Below are 14,404 nucleotides of genomic sequence, written 5' to 3'. Positions count from 1 at the left end.
TCAGATTCAAACATTGTGGGTTTGATTATCAAAAATGACAATATTCTTTCGTATTAGACATTTACATTTCTAAAATAGGAAGAAGGGGTTATACTAATACTGTCATGGTAGTTTTTGTACTTTTTGGTTTGTTAGGTTCATCTCTTGCTCAATTGAAGATGGGGTTTTATGAACAAACCTGCCCTAAAGCTGAGAAGATTGTCCAAGATTATGTTAAGAAACATATTCCAAATGCACCATCATTGGCAGCAGCATGACTAAGAATGCATTTTCATGACTGTTTTGTGGGGGTAAGAAACTCAAATTACCCAAATTTCTAATCATTTTTGTACATTTAAAATTTTTTGACGACAACCCCTAATACAAATCTGGGTTAATCTCAAACCCGACCAGAAAGTAGGTCTTTACGACTGAACCACGTAAGCGTTTGTGCTCTTTCGTGTGACTAGTTATTACTAAGTGGTTTTCTGTGATAAGTTATGATCTGATGCGTCTTTGTTGAATTCAACTTCAAAGAACAAAGCTGAGAAAGATTAACCTCCGAGCTTAATCTTACACTCCGAGCTTTTGGATTCATTGACGGAATAAAAAGCTTGATTGAGGCAGTGTGCCCTGGTATCGTTTCTTGTGCAGATATTGTTACTTTGGCCGCTAGGAATTCTGTCATTATTATAGTAAGGAACTTATAACTAGAAAGTTGGAACTCTTTTTTTCTACTCGAAAATATAGACAGAGGTGTTAGTTCCGAAATTTGACTGGTTTTTCTCTTTTTCTTAGGGAGGGCCCTCGTGGAACGTCCCAACCGGGCGGAGAGATGGTAGAGTTTCAAATGCATCAGAAGTCCTAACAAACATATCTTCTCCATTTAACAATTTTACGACTTTTCGTTCCATGTTCGCAAACAAAGGATTAAATGTGAAAGATCTTGTTTTGTAGTCGGGTAAAAATACGAAAATCACTACCCCTTGAATAGAGATCAATTTTTCGTTTAAGAAACATTAAATTTTCGACAATTCTAACTCTGCTTTTCTTTTTACAAAATTCGACATCTTAGGTGGACATAAGATCAATATAGCTCATTGTGCCCCTGCATTTTCAAATCGATTATACAATTTCACGGGTAAACGAGATCAAGATCCTTCTCTTGACAGTGAATATGCTGCAATTTTAAAGGCAAGAAAATGCAGAATTCCAACTGATAATACAACACGAGGATTATTTGTATCAGATGCATCCCTTATTACACATACGTCATCGAAATCAATTATAACACAACTTCTACAAGGAAGTCTATCAGATTTTTTTGCAGAGTTTGGTGTGCTTATGGGAAAGATGGGTAGAATTGGAGTTCTTACATGATTGTCGGGGGAGATTAGAAAGCAACCCTGTTGTAAACTAGGAGTAACTGATCAGTTGGGTTGTTTCGTTGGCGTAATCCCTCAACTCTTGTTTAGTTTGTTTCTTTTTTTCAGGTTTAACAGCATCTCCAATGCAACACTCAACTTGAAAAACTCAATTTGACACATAGAATTAATTGTGTTTTTAACAAAAAAAGCTCTCCAATGCAACACTCAATTAGAATCTGAATATGATGTGTCAACAATAAATGTTCAGATACCTCAAAAGAAAACTCTACGAAAACTCAATTGTGATTGAGACAAAAATCATTGATCTCTTGTTATGCGTTCTGCAGGTTTCAAGTTAAATAATCACATCATCTTGGTAAGATGCTTAATTGATTTTCTATTTCTTTACATTCAATAGATAATTTTTTTTCTCAAACAGAAACAACACTAAAAAGGTATCCTAAAAAAATTGAAACCTCCACATATAACCTATCAAGAAAGAGGTCATTAGAGGTCCATCATGATGAGATTAGAAGAAAAGGCTTAATGAGCTTACCCTCCATCACTATTTGGTAATTGAGTTTACTCCTTTAATTGAGTCCATCCTCTTAGATTTACTATTTCTGACACAAACACAAAGGTCGTGTACTCGTGTTTGGTGTGTGACAAAGAAATGTGACTACCAAGAACATTAATTTTTTAATACGATTCATTGAAGTTATTACACCTACTTCATTGTCTAATTTGGTCAAAAGGTATAATAAGTAAAGCCTGTATATTATTTAATATATGATTTTTATTATAACGTGCAACGCATGTCCTTGGTAGTTTTGACAAAAATTCTAAATTTAAGGAAGTAAATTTAATTAACAATTAGTAAAGGGATAAACACAATTACTAATTAGTGTTGAGATGGTAAAGCCAAAAAAATGTAGAGAAGAAAATAGAGGGTGGCCAAGTAGGTACACGAGATTTTTCTATGGGGTGAAAGAACAGTTGTTCACTTTTAAGAGGACTGATTTCTGAAAATCTGTTTTGACGGTATTTGAGGAGAATATCTTTCACTAGCTAGGTTTCTCAAACTACCCTTCTCTGGTGTTCTCTCTCTACAGCAAACCAGATTCTTCATTGTTGAAGGTAATCATGCTTTCTCCTGTTAGTTGATTGGGTTTGATTTTCAGAAGTCAATTGTGACAAATAGAATATGTCAATTAATATATCAATATCTAGGGTTTCGTTCATCTTTTGTCAATCAAAAAGTAGTAGTAGTAGTAGTTAATTGGGTTTATTTTAACAACAAAATTTTGTATGTTAGGAAGTTATCTTGGAAATAATGGTTTTGGAAAAACAAAAGCTACTACATGATGATGATGATGATGATATGATTAGTGACTTACCAGACCACATCCTTCATCATATCCTCTCTTTACTTCCAACCAGAATTGCTGCTAGTACTTGCGTATTATCGAAAAGATGGATGCAATTGTGGACCTCTATCCATCTTCTTGATTTTCGCTATTGGCTTAGGCATGCTCCGTTCAAACAACGTCCTTTATACGCCATTAAATTCGTGAACTTTGTCGATAGAACATTGTTTTTTAATGACATATCAAATATTCAAAAATTCTATCTAGATTGTGAGGGACTAAGCAGGTATTTCTCTAAGATAGAAACTTGGATCTCTATTGTGTTGATGCACAAAGTTAAAGAGCTCATTATTCAAAATCCATTGAATGATTTATTGAATTGCTGTCTTATTACTTCCGAGTCGCTAACTAGGTTAGAATTAACAAATGCCAAAGATTTCAATCTTCCCGAATCTGTTTATTTTCCAAGGCTCAAGATTCTTAAGCTTCGTGGACTCCGTTGGACCAATTCTGACGTATGTCAACGACTCTTTTCCAACTTCCCAACCCTAGAAGAATTGATTATGAAAGGCTGCAAGTGGAACAATGAGATAACCATTTCATCTCCTACTTTAAAACATTTGTTATGTTGGGAACAGTGTTTAATCAATATTTCGGCACCAAATTTAGTGTACCTCTCGTATAAAGGTTCTCCTGCACATATAAATGTTCTTTCTAGTCCTTCATCACTCGTTGACGCATATATATGCATTTTCCCAAACAAAGAACCGTTTACGAGTAGGGAAAAAATAACTGCAATCAAGCTTCTTGGACAGCTTAGTAATGTGAAGCATCTATCGCTTTCATGTACTCCTAAGGTATGTCGAATTTTTTTGATATATATATATATATATATACATCTGTTTATGTAATTCTTACAAGCTTTGGTTTTTTCCTGTTGATTAGGACTTCTGCCTTTCAGATGCCTCAACCAATCTACCTACATTTGACAATTTGACCCATTTGGAAGTGAATGCAGAATTCCTTTGTTCTACTAACAAGTCATTACTCAACTTGCTCGGAAAGTTGCCGAAACTAGAATCACTTGTTTTCCAAAAGGCAAGTCACGACTCGAATAGTTGTTTCTTGTTATTCATTTTGCACCAGTTACAAGTATCGTTGTTATAGTTATGTTTAATTTGTCATAAATTTATAGGCTGGATTATGTTATTATTTAGGTCTTTCCCCAGTACTTATCTAACGGTGATGGTGAAGAATCAACACTAGATACGGTGCCTAATTCTCTGTTGCTAAGTTTAAAATCCGTTGAATTTCATAGTTTTGAAGGGCACAAAAGGGAGATGTGTGTGGTGGATTTTTTCCTGAAAAATGCAACAGTTCTGCAGACTATGACGATTTATATGAGTCCTTACGTCTTGTCAGGAAAGCCGTCTGAAGTAGAAGTAATGAAGGGTTCAATGGAAGTAATGGAGTCTAAAATGAAGATTATGGAGGAGAAAATGAAAATACTGGATGAAAAACTACGGTTCCCTAAAGCTTCAACAAGTTGTGTGATTAAGATTAAATATATAGGAACTTGGTAGATTTTTTTTAATTTTATGTACTTTAAGTGGAGGAAGTCCATGTTGACCTATAAGGTTATTTTTTTTGAGAAATACCTATAGGAGTGAATGAGGATATAGGAATGAATTTTTCGTGTTGAATAAAGTCATAATATTGGTTCTCATTCTTCATATTCTTCTTTTTCAGATTCAAACATTGTGGGTTTGATTATGGAAAATGACAATATTCTTGTTCGTATTAAAGTAGTAAAATGGTTGTAACACTAGTAGAACGAACGGGAAGAAATGCTTCATTTAAAAAGAGTAGGGTTTATCATTCACATATGATCACTTTGTGGTAAAGTGGAAGCAAATTAAGCAGCAGAAATTTTATTGCAAAGGGAAAAGTAGATATGTCCATTGAGTTGGAGTAATACGGTGTTTGTTGTTTTTGTAAGAATCGACACTCCAGCAGGAGCGTTGCTTGTCTTTTTCATAAAGTTTCCATTGTCGAAACAACTCAAACGACGTATTGTTGCACTCCTCTCGTCGAGATCTTGAATTTCAAGTTTTGGTTTGTTCAAAACCCATTCTGTGTGAATAAGATATTAATTTTCGAAGTTTGGGTTTAAATATGCAAAGATGTGAAATATTTAAGGAAAGTCCCATATCGGGTAACTAAAGGAAGATGAAATGTTTATAATAAGCTGCTCTCTCATACTATAGTATGAATGAAATAAACGTCCAACGCTTTTGCGTGGTTTGCACTGCGCACGCGTGTGGGCGTTTAGGGCGCTTTAGAGGCGCCCACACGCACTTTGCAACGTTGTTAGGAGCATAGAAAGCCTTTGTTTTTATTTTTATACCAAAGTCAATCCGACTGACAAGATTAAACTTGTGGATCAGTACCTTCTCTCTTCAAGAGGGTTCTGACTGTTCCCTCCAAATGTGACTGTTTGTTAACGGTCATCTCTCACCTTTAAATAAGCCATGAAATAAGACTTCAAGGTTCTCTTCGAATTAAGAGAGTTTAAGACATTCAGTTTTAAATACTTAATGACGTTCGAAAGATTTTCAAATCCAAGTACCTCTGATCCGAAAAGGCAATTCTGTTGTATCATAGGAGACAAATCGCCTATATTGTTGGTACATTAAACAGGTGAATTATTATCTTAGGGAAAGAGATCCTTTGCCTCGGTTCTAATTAAACTATTCTCTGTTCTCTACCTCTTTTCTTATTTTATTATTTAAAATACGATTCTTATTTGGAATTATCGTTGTTTAAAATATGACGATAAACCAATACACAAGATTTACAACAGTTTTCTCTATTCGGGTAAGATCTTATTTCAGACTTTAGTCAAATTTTAGAAAAATGCATACGTATAATATATAAATCCACCAATATGATAAAGAGGAGGTTATCTTTTCCGATGACTCAGAATAAGTATTTAGATGAGAAAGAAACAACATGCCTATCAGCAAGCAATAAAAATGTGGAGTGTGTAGCTTTCGTAAACACGCGAAGTTTCCATACTCTTTTCTTTATTTGAATTTGAACCAATAGAAATCAAGTCTTCGTATATTTCTAAAATAACTAATTATTTCTTTACAAAAATAACAATGTCACATAAGTGAAAATATAAGTTTAGAGTTTTGCAGTGGAGACATATAAGATTTGAAGATCTCTATTTTTGTCACCTAAGGATGAGAATTTCAATTAAAACTTGAGAAGTAGGACTAATTGAATTTTTTTTTTTTTTTTGAATTTTGCGTTGGAGATGCTCTTACATAGTTAGCCCCACACACCCACACTGTTAAGAACTGGCACTGACATGCTACGAGGCCCACAACCAGTGACTTAACAAAATTACTCCCGGCCGCCATAACCACAGTTGGTTCCCTAGTAACACAACCCATCATAAAAAAAATAATTTGGAGTTTATTTTGTTTTAGCCCCCAATTTGTCACCAGTTGTTTGATTTGCTCTCAAAGGCTAAATTTTTAGTTTTTTCCTAAAACTATCCTTAAATGTGACATTTCTGTAAGTAATTCTTTTTTTTTTATCTACATCATCTGTATTTGTCTCCAATATTTTACTCTCTAACTCCTCCACTTTATCTCTCTATATTTCCACCTCATCTCTTTCTTTTCACTAAAGTCGTTGCCCGGTAACTTCTTCCAGCGAACTTCACAAAAATAATTCTTCTTCTCTTACAACTACGACATTGTTGCCAACAGAACTTTTTTTTCTTTTTATTTGAAGGTCGCCAATAACTTACTGTCGGCTACGTTACTGAAGAGAAGATGTGGAGGTGGAGGGATGAAGTGAGTGAGTGGCAGTGAAATGTAAGAAAGAGATAAAGATGATGTGGATAAAATAAAGAAATTATTTAAAAAATCAGGCCTAGCGAAGTAAACGAATTGGCGGACACCTATGGGACTAAAACAGTAAGTTGATCATAAATTGGGGGGTGAAAACATAATTAACCTTTTGTTTTATAGCCTAGTAGAAGAAGAGTTCTATTAGACAAATATAGTAGAACCCTAAATCGAAGTCTACGTTATATATAGGACTATAGGAGTCTTTTAATCTTCGTTTCCTTTCTTCATTCCGTTTTTTTCTCTCTCCTAAAATATCTTAAATAGATTTCTATAAATACTAATATAACCCCATCAAAGAAATTGAGATAATCAATCAGAAAATTTTAGCTTCTAAATCATCATGGTTCGTTGTGATTACTTCTTTTGGTTTCTTCAAGTTATAATCGTATTAGGGTTAGCTTCTGTATTAGTTTGGCTCTGTTTCATTCCCAAAAACCCTAATTTCACCATAGTCGGATTCAACCTTCATGAACCGAATACCACTTCTTTCAACAATACCAGTCACCGGAATACCACTTCTTTCAACAATACCAGTCATCGGAATACCACTCTTATAACCAAGTTCCAAATCTCAAACCCTAATAAAGGGATGGGTATTTATTACAATGATAATAGTGTCAAATTATTTTATGGTAATGGGAGTATTGGAAGTGGTATTATACAAGGGTTTTATCAAGGTCATATGAAGAGTACAGAAAGAGAAATTAGGGTTAGAGGTTTACCAGAGAAGTTTTGGAAAGCGGTTTTCCGGGAGGGTTTAAACCTAACAGTGGATTTGAGGGTGAGTTTAGGGTGTGAGTTGAGATATCAAATATTTTTTTGGAAGACGAAGAGTCATAGGATGAATTTTAATGGTGTTGTTCCAGTTTCTTTGGATGGGAATGTGTTGAATGGAGTGAATACCAAGCTAAATCATACGTCATTGGTGTAGCAAAATAAGAGAGTAATTAGGGATTGATTGGTGATTCTTAAGTTCTAGAGTATCTTTTTAAGAGTTACGTCTACAACTAAAATTTTGCTAAATAAGGTTTCCTTTAAATTGATTCTGTGTATTTAGATATGAAAATCAACTTTTAACTTTTAGGATGGAAAAGAAAATAACTTTTTCTAACGTGAAATTACGTGTATTTGATGGGATTTTTTTCGCATTGTTCGTTGGGTTTGGGTACGTTTGCAAACATGATTTGAAATTCTAAATTTGGGGAAGAAAGCACCAAAATCTACGCCAAAATCCAGCCCCTTTATGTCGAACGAGAAAGAGAGAGACATAGACGAAAAATAGAAAGAGTGAGAGAGACACGAGAGGTGAGTTGCTTTAAAGATAGAGTTGATCAGTTGAGAGTAAGTTCAAGAGAGGATAGAGGGGCGAGTTTCAAAAAGCGCTTCCCACTTTATTTTTGTACGTATCAAATGGGCTCCAAGTTGAAACCAGAGAGGCTTAGAAAGTTGATCTTGTTAAATTTGTAGTCATCCAACTCAAAACCAATTGACAATGAGTGGAGAGGACCTAGACCTTATATTCTTGGTTGCTATATACCCATTCTCCCATGTAGAAATATTCTCACAGGCCCCCTCACGTTTGGCGTTCTTTGAGCGTAACACGTGTATTTTTTTGGACGACGTGGAGCACATGTGGCTTTTAAGTCTATTATGTGTGCGCCTAGCTCTGGTACCATGTTAAGTTTGTGGTCATCTAACTCAAAACCAATTGACAATAAGTGGAGAAGACTTAGACCTTATCTTCTTGGTTGCTAGATACCCATTCTCCCATGCAGGACTATTACATGAAATCAACAATTTCCAATTCAAGTCAATTCTCTTTATCTCTCTTGATATGTTTTTATTTTTATTCTTTTGTGGATAGTTAATTCTTATTTAGGTCGAAATCTTGGGGCATAAACTATTATTAGTCGAAATCTTTATCGCGCTTTAAGTACTCCTGGAATATGTCGTACAAGGCCTTCACAAACACACACACATATATACAATTATACATATATATATATATATATATATATATATATATCATACATATGTATACATGTATATACTCACACACGTAAATACATGATTTATAGTGAGAATTATCTTATAATGAAACACAAATAATTCTCATTATAAATCATGTATTTATGTGTGTGTGTATATACATGTATACATAGGCAGGCTTTGACAACGAGATATTAACAAAAAAAAGCCCACACCAGTCTGCCCAAGTATATCATATTATCTACCAATGGGTTCCTTTGCCCGCCCTATTCCCACCCCAATAGGCTATGACAAATCTTGTTTCTAGTTTATCAAAGGAAAAGTTCTAAAAGGCGCCCCTAAGCCCAGCCAAATCATGCATATATCAAAACCCTAAACAAAACTTTGTATCTTTATAAATACATGCCCACATTACTAATCTATCACTCATCTCTCCGAATGGTTCATCTAGGGTTTTTCTTCTCCATATGGTTAAGCACATAATATCTTGGTTTCTTCTTCATTTTTAAATTTCTTAGTTTCTTCTTTTATCATCATGTATTAGCTGAAATTGGTTGCAGTGATGAAGCTTAAGTGGACTAGAGTTTCTGATTTCTGGATTAAACCCTAGAAATTGAAGACAAACCCTTGGCTGTCTGAGCTTTACGATTTAGTTAATATTTGATTTTCAAATCTAATTTGTGCGCCCATTTACCAATTCCGGAAGATTAAATCAGTTCTTCACGGTGTAATGGCTCGGGCGCTAGATTAAAATTATATTGTGGAAAATATCCTGATCCATGGATTTTTTTATCTGTTTCATTGATCGTGGAAACGCCACAAACATTTTGCTATATATACGAAGGTTAGGGTTGGGGAATTAGGTGGGTTGTTTCTTGTTTTTAGATTTTTTTCCCCAAAGTTAATTAGGGTTAAGGATTGGAAGAGAAAGGGAGTTAAAAATGGGATTGGTGTTTGGAAGAGAAAGGGAGTTAAAAATGGGACTTGAGTTTGACTCTTTGGCTTATTTAAGTGCCATTGGGATGAATATAGTTCCTACACTAATCATATATTCTATCTCTCCACTATACTTTCGTTAGAAAGTTTATATCTTAACTTAAGAATTTGGGAGATTGAAACATGTCTTTTCATTATTACAATAAAGATTTTTTAGGTTTTGTAGTTTGGCTGATCTGACCTAGTAATTGAATCAACACAAAATTTAGGTTCTCGATAGAGATCGACCATAGAAGTTCAATCTCTAATTCCCAACTTTTTCAACCTTTCTAATACTCGTTGGCGATAAATCACAGTTGTGGTGGAAGAAGAGTAGAATAAGAAGGATGTTTGGAGATTTTAGTTTTGGAGATATTTGGGGAAAGGAGAAACGAGATGATGATAAAATTCATGGTCTGTCAATCCACTGATTAATAATTGATGTTACTCTTGAATCTCGACAGGTTCTGATCGTTTCTCTCTTTCTATCTATGTTCCCCCCAAATTAGTACAATCTTTGGGAAATTAGGTCAAATGACCTTTGACTGGGTCAAATTTGTTAAAATGACCCTCATTTTGAAGTATTGGTCAAATGACCTTATTTTAGCCTGTTTCTTCCGTATTTGCCCCTCAATATAAAAGATTGTCTAGATAATCTAGACTATCTAATTTCCCCCAAAATCAGAGTTTACTCTCTCTCTCTCAAGTCGACGGAAAAGTGAAGGGATAAGGCTCTATCATCTTTCTCCTTCTGGTTCGATTATTCTCGGGCAATCTCTCATCTTTTTCTCTCAATCGATCACTCTCTCTCTCTCTCATCTTTCTCATTCTCGGGCAATCTCTCATCTTTGTAAAAATCAGAGTTTACTCTCTCTCTCTCTCTCTCTAGTCGACCGGAAAAGTAAAGGGGCAAGGCTCTCTCATCTTTCTCATTCTCGGCCAATATCTTTGAATCGAACTCTCTCTCTGACGCAACACTCTCAATCGATCACTCTCTTTCATTCAGGTATTCCTCTATCTCTCTTAAAAATAGGAACCCTAACCCCCAAATTTTATTTCCTAAAACCCTAGATTTTTTTTGAAGAAGTTTTCTACTATAGAAGAAGTTGTTTGTGGGTGAAGCTTTCTACTATAGAAGAAGTTGTTTGTGGGTGTTAATGGAGGTTTCTAGGGCAAAATTTGAATTGTTTGTATGTATCACTCGTTGTGATGATTACATGGGGGACTTAGGGTTTTTTCTCCCGTCGATTTTGATGTGAAAAACCTTTATTTTGATCTGAACTACTCGTTCTTTCACATTTAGGTAATTCAGTTAGGGTTTAGATCATAAGGGTAGAAGATTAGATAATGTGCACTCATTGTGCTTGATGAAATGTCTGTGAGAACTTGAATACTTCAGCTCATAAGTATATTATGCATATAAACACTATGAATTTGATTGCTTTTGCCTTTGGCTTACAAAGAAATGTTATTTGCTGGCAATTTTGAGGAACGGAGTTAAAGAAAAGTGAATTGAACAACTAGGAAAATTTCTGAGGATTTCGTGGCAAGTGTTTGATATCTATTTTGCCTTTTAATGTGCCCACAAATTGGTCACTTGTTCATGTTTTGGCATAGTTATTCATCATTTATTTATACAAACAAGGGTATGATTCCATTACCTTTCAACTGAAATTTTCATGTTTGGTGTTATTGTGTTTGTTAGGTAAACTGATATTGTCTTAGTGAAGTGGGAAATATGAGACGTCCGAGCCATAAACACATGTTTATTATATTGTTCACTTAGACATGTTTCTTCATAGGAATCTATTGTGTTTGAATGCACATCAATATGTGATTGTAAAATGGTGTTTGTTTAAATTTTGTTTGGGTAAGTTATATTTAGTACTAAAATTGGAGGTTGACAATATGATTTCTTATTTGTTATGCAGGATGACACGTAACCTACCGTTAAAGACTAAAGAAGCACCTCGTGCGAAAGTGACGTGCATCTCAAGGATCGAGGATATGATATATGTTAAAGATAACTTGACAAATGATAGACAAATGCAAATGTTCAAAGAAAGTTGTTTTGGACATCTTTTACATGTAAATGACCTCAAGTTTTGTTATGTACTTGTGCATAACATGTTGCTGCGTGAAACTAAATCATCGGATATGGATGATGGTTCGATGAAGTTTTTCGTGGGTAAGAAGGAATTGAAGTTTTCAGTTGTTGACTTCTCTGAGATTATGGGGTTGAAATATGAGAAAGTAGATGAAGAAGACACGGTTGTAGAAGACATGGAGGAAGATCTTGACGAGGTATCATTGAGAGAGAAATACTTTTCTGAAGAGTCAAGCATTAACAAGGAAGTCTTAAAGAGATGTATTGAAGACTGTGAAGTTGATGTAGATAAGGTTAAGCTTTGTTTATTGTTGTGTCTAGACTATTTTTTGTTAGGTAAAGATGCTCGTAGGACGAGTGTGGATACAGAACATATAGAGTTGGTGGATAATATAGAGAAATTCAATAAATTTCCATGGGGTCCTAAGGTTTTCCAACGCACTTTATCTTGCCTGAAGAAGGCATTGCCTCGTGCAATGGAATCAAAGAAAGAGAAGAAGGAAAATGGAATAACTTATTATTTGAGTGGCTGCCCATTTGGATTTCTGGTAATGTTATTTGATTTTATTTTCTAAGTTTTATTAGTTTTACACAATGAGTTCAAATCAAATAAGTTTTTAAAATTAAAGAATAGCTTTGTGAAATTGTGTTTGTTCTAATTGATTGCAGGTTTGGGCATACGAATGCCTACCCACCGTTGCAGAAGAATGCGCAAACCGAAAAGCTGGAGGGAATGGCGATCCTCCCATCGTTAAGTGGAAATCCAAATGCAAACCTGCCACTTTTGAATCATTAAGGAAAAAATTTGTAGATCCAAATGTAAGATGTTTGTCTCAAATCCTCTTATAATTCACGTATTCTTTGTAACCCTATATTTACTTATACTAACATGTTCATCTTCCAATGATTTTAGGTGGAAGTGACACCTTATAGTAGAGAAGGTGGAGAAGATAGAGAAGGTGGAGAAGATAGAGAAGAGACTTCAGAGTTAGAGAGGCCACGAAGCGAAACCGAGCTACTTAAGAAAGAGATTTTTGACCTAAGAGAAGATCTTCGTCGACGTGACGAGATAATAAAAAATTGGGAATCAAAAAAAATATGTGTTTGTGGTGGATTACAGAGATCTGAAGAAGATATGGAAGAGAAATCACAGAAGCTTATGTCCGAAATGGATAGAAAGGTACTTAATTAGTAGTAGTTTCCTTTTTTGTTTGAACTATATTTAGATTACATCATACAAGGTATTTATACAATAAAATTGCTTACCGTAGGATGATGTAGAAGACACCAATGCAGAGGAGAACCTCTCAGAGTTCCATGACCGTTTGTCTCTGGAGGTAACGTTATTTGGTAGTGTAGTTGCATAACTATTTCATTATATTGAGGAGTTTGCATATCGGTTTACTGCAGGATACTAAAGGCGATAATGATGTAGATGATCGTCTTGATGAAATGGAAAATGAATGTTCTACAAAGGTAAAATATATGCGTGTGTTAGAATTTGTAATCATTTGAACAAAGAAGGTATTTATTGAACAAAATTTGTAGGTTGCGACAGATGTGGTGGGAGATGATGTTGATGGAGTGAAGAAATTTCCTTTGTCTGAGATGAGAGAAGGTCAATCCGGCCCCCAATTGCAAAATGATTTGATGGAGGTAATAAAACTTACGCAACGCTAAAAGTTTATGTTATGAGAGTATTATAATTGGTTCTTTTTGATTCCTCTACCTAATTTATTTATATTTTAGGATGCGACCGAAGGGTCATTAGACACGATATATAGCGTGTTTAGTGAGGTGTTTAAGGTAGATGAAGATGCAAATGGTGTTAACGATGCTCGAGTGAAGGAAGTAGACGATTTATTAAAAAAATATCTGTCTGTAGCCCTAAGACCTCCCAGAGATAGCATTCAAATTAATAAATCACCTTACGTAGGGATGAAAAGGAAAAAATGTAACGTCCGTGAAACATTTGACGTCAACGATACTATTAGATTTATGTCGTGGGTACATGCATGGAAGAAGCACGAGTAAGTACCTATTTTAGAATTTACTATAATATGTATTTTCTCTTCATAATTATAATAGCTATATATTTGACTCATGAGTACCTTTGACAGAACAAACGTACTTATAAATGTTGGCGTTGCAACCGTAGAAGGTAAATGGTTTAAAGAGCTATGGATGCAGAACCATTGGTTGACATGCGAGGTATAGGACTATTGGAGTTATGTTTTTGTTTATATTTATACAATTTGTAGTCTAATTTAATGAGAGAGTGAAAGACTTGATTATCACTATCATTCATATCTTGCAGCAAATTGATGTTGGGTTGCATTACTACCGTACAAGAAGAAACTGTGACCCTTCAAGATTCGGGTTGGATTGGACAACGACCGACTGCTTATTTTCTGTAAGTTTGTGATTATTATGTATTACGAAGTGTTTGTATCATGTGTGTCATCTTTTATAACCCTTTGTTTCATTCCTTTTGTCAATCTCTTGTATCCTAGATTTCAGTCGCGTTAGGGACTAAGTGTTAATGCTTAGAACTTTTTTATTTAGTTTAGCAGTATTGCTTGTAACTAGTCTAGACTCATTGTGTGCCCCTTTCGTGTTTTGGTTATCTTCATTGCTACTCTTAGTAGTTTGGTTATAAACATGATTTAATATTGATGACTTATATTGTGTTTT

General features: G+C 34.7%; 2 protein-coding genes, 3 non-coding genes and 1 pseudogene across 5 annotated transcripts; all 6 read left to right on the top strand.

Annotated features, from left to right (window-relative positions):
- The first annotated feature begins 80 nt into the window (after nt 1-80).
- Nucleotides 81-1,705, top strand: LOC147552176 (peroxidase 39-like; annotated as a pseudogene).
- Nucleotides 1,706-2,383: 678 nt separating this feature from the next.
- On the top strand, nt 2,384-4,446 carry LOC147552175 (putative FBD-associated F-box protein At5g50270). Its single transcript, XM_086669424.1, has 4 exons — nt 2,384-2,483; nt 2,662-3,570; nt 3,659-3,811; nt 3,931-4,446. The coding sequence occupies exons 2-4, from the start codon at nt 2,680-2,682 to the stop codon at nt 4,294-4,296; spliced, it is 1,410 nt and encodes a 469-aa protein (XP_086525550.1). The 5' UTR covers nt 2,384-2,483; nt 2,662-2,679; the 3' UTR covers nt 4,297-4,446.
- A 4,732-nt stretch (nt 4,447-9,178) lies between these two features.
- On the top strand, nt 9,179-9,275 carry LOC147552174 (small nucleolar RNA Z157/R69/R10). The gene has a single exon (XR_015239055.1). It is a non-coding gene; the product is annotated as a small nucleolar RNA Z157/R69/R10 (small nucleolar RNA).
- Nucleotides 9,276-9,320: 45 nt separating this feature from the next.
- On the top strand, nt 9,321-9,456 carry LOC147552173 (small nucleolar RNA snoR80). The gene has a single exon (XR_015239038.1). It is a non-coding gene; the product is annotated as a small nucleolar RNA snoR80 (small nucleolar RNA).
- Nucleotides 9,457-9,994: 538 nt separating this feature from the next.
- Nucleotides 9,995-10,078, top strand: LOC147552172 (small nucleolar RNA snoR14). The gene has a single exon (XR_015239083.1). It is a non-coding gene; the product is annotated as a small nucleolar RNA snoR14 (small nucleolar RNA).
- Nucleotides 10,079-10,285: 207 nt separating this feature from the next.
- Nucleotides 10,286-14,390, top strand: LOC147552171 (uncharacterized). Its single transcript, XM_086669819.1, has 10 exons — nt 10,286-10,609; nt 11,535-12,258; nt 12,380-12,529; nt 12,624-12,890; nt 12,982-13,047; nt 13,121-13,186; nt 13,259-13,366; nt 13,460-13,740; nt 13,831-13,921; nt 14,028-14,390. Exons 2-10 carry the CDS (start codon nt 11,536-11,538, stop codon nt 14,133-14,135), a joined length of 1,860 nt encoding a protein of 619 aa, XP_086525945.1. The 5' UTR covers nt 10,286-10,609; nt 11,535; the 3' UTR covers nt 14,136-14,390.
- The last annotated feature ends 14 nt before the right edge of the window (nt 14,391-14,404 follow it).

This window comes from Eschscholzia californica, unplaced genomic scaffold (genome assembly GCF_041429995.1).
Source record: "Eschscholzia californica isolate CP2 unplaced genomic scaffold, dmEscCali1.0.p SCAF_3, whole genome shotgun sequence".
Taxonomy (NCBI): Eukaryota; Viridiplantae; Streptophyta; class Magnoliopsida; order Ranunculales; family Papaveraceae; genus Eschscholzia; species Eschscholzia californica.
This window is presented reverse-complemented; position numbering and strand designations above follow the sequence as displayed.

Excerpts from the sequence above, each read along its gene's own strand:
- LOC147552175 (XM_086669424.1), top strand. The coding sequence starts at position 2,680 with ATGGTTTTGGAAAAACAAAAGCTACTACATGATGATGATGATGATGAT. Across the intron at positions 3,571-3,658 it reads CGCTTTCATGTACTCCTAAG|GACTTCTGCCTTTCAGATGC; the intron begins GTATGTCGAATT and ends CCTGTTGATTAG. Across the intron at positions 3,812-3,930 it reads AATCACTTGTTTTCCAAAAG|GTCTTTCCCCAGTACTTATC; the intron begins GCAAGTCACGAC and ends GTTATTATTTAG.
- LOC147552171 (XM_086669819.1), top strand. The coding sequence starts at position 11,536 with ATGACACGTAACCTACCGTTAAAGACTAAAGAAGCACCTCGTGCGAAA. Across the intron at positions 13,048-13,120 it reads ATGACCGTTTGTCTCTGGAG|GATACTAAAGGCGATAATGA; the intron begins GTAACGTTATTT and ends GGTTTACTGCAG. Across the intron at positions 13,741-13,830 it reads CATGCATGGAAGAAGCACGA|AACAAACGTACTTATAAATG; the intron begins GTAAGTACCTAT and ends TACCTTTGACAG.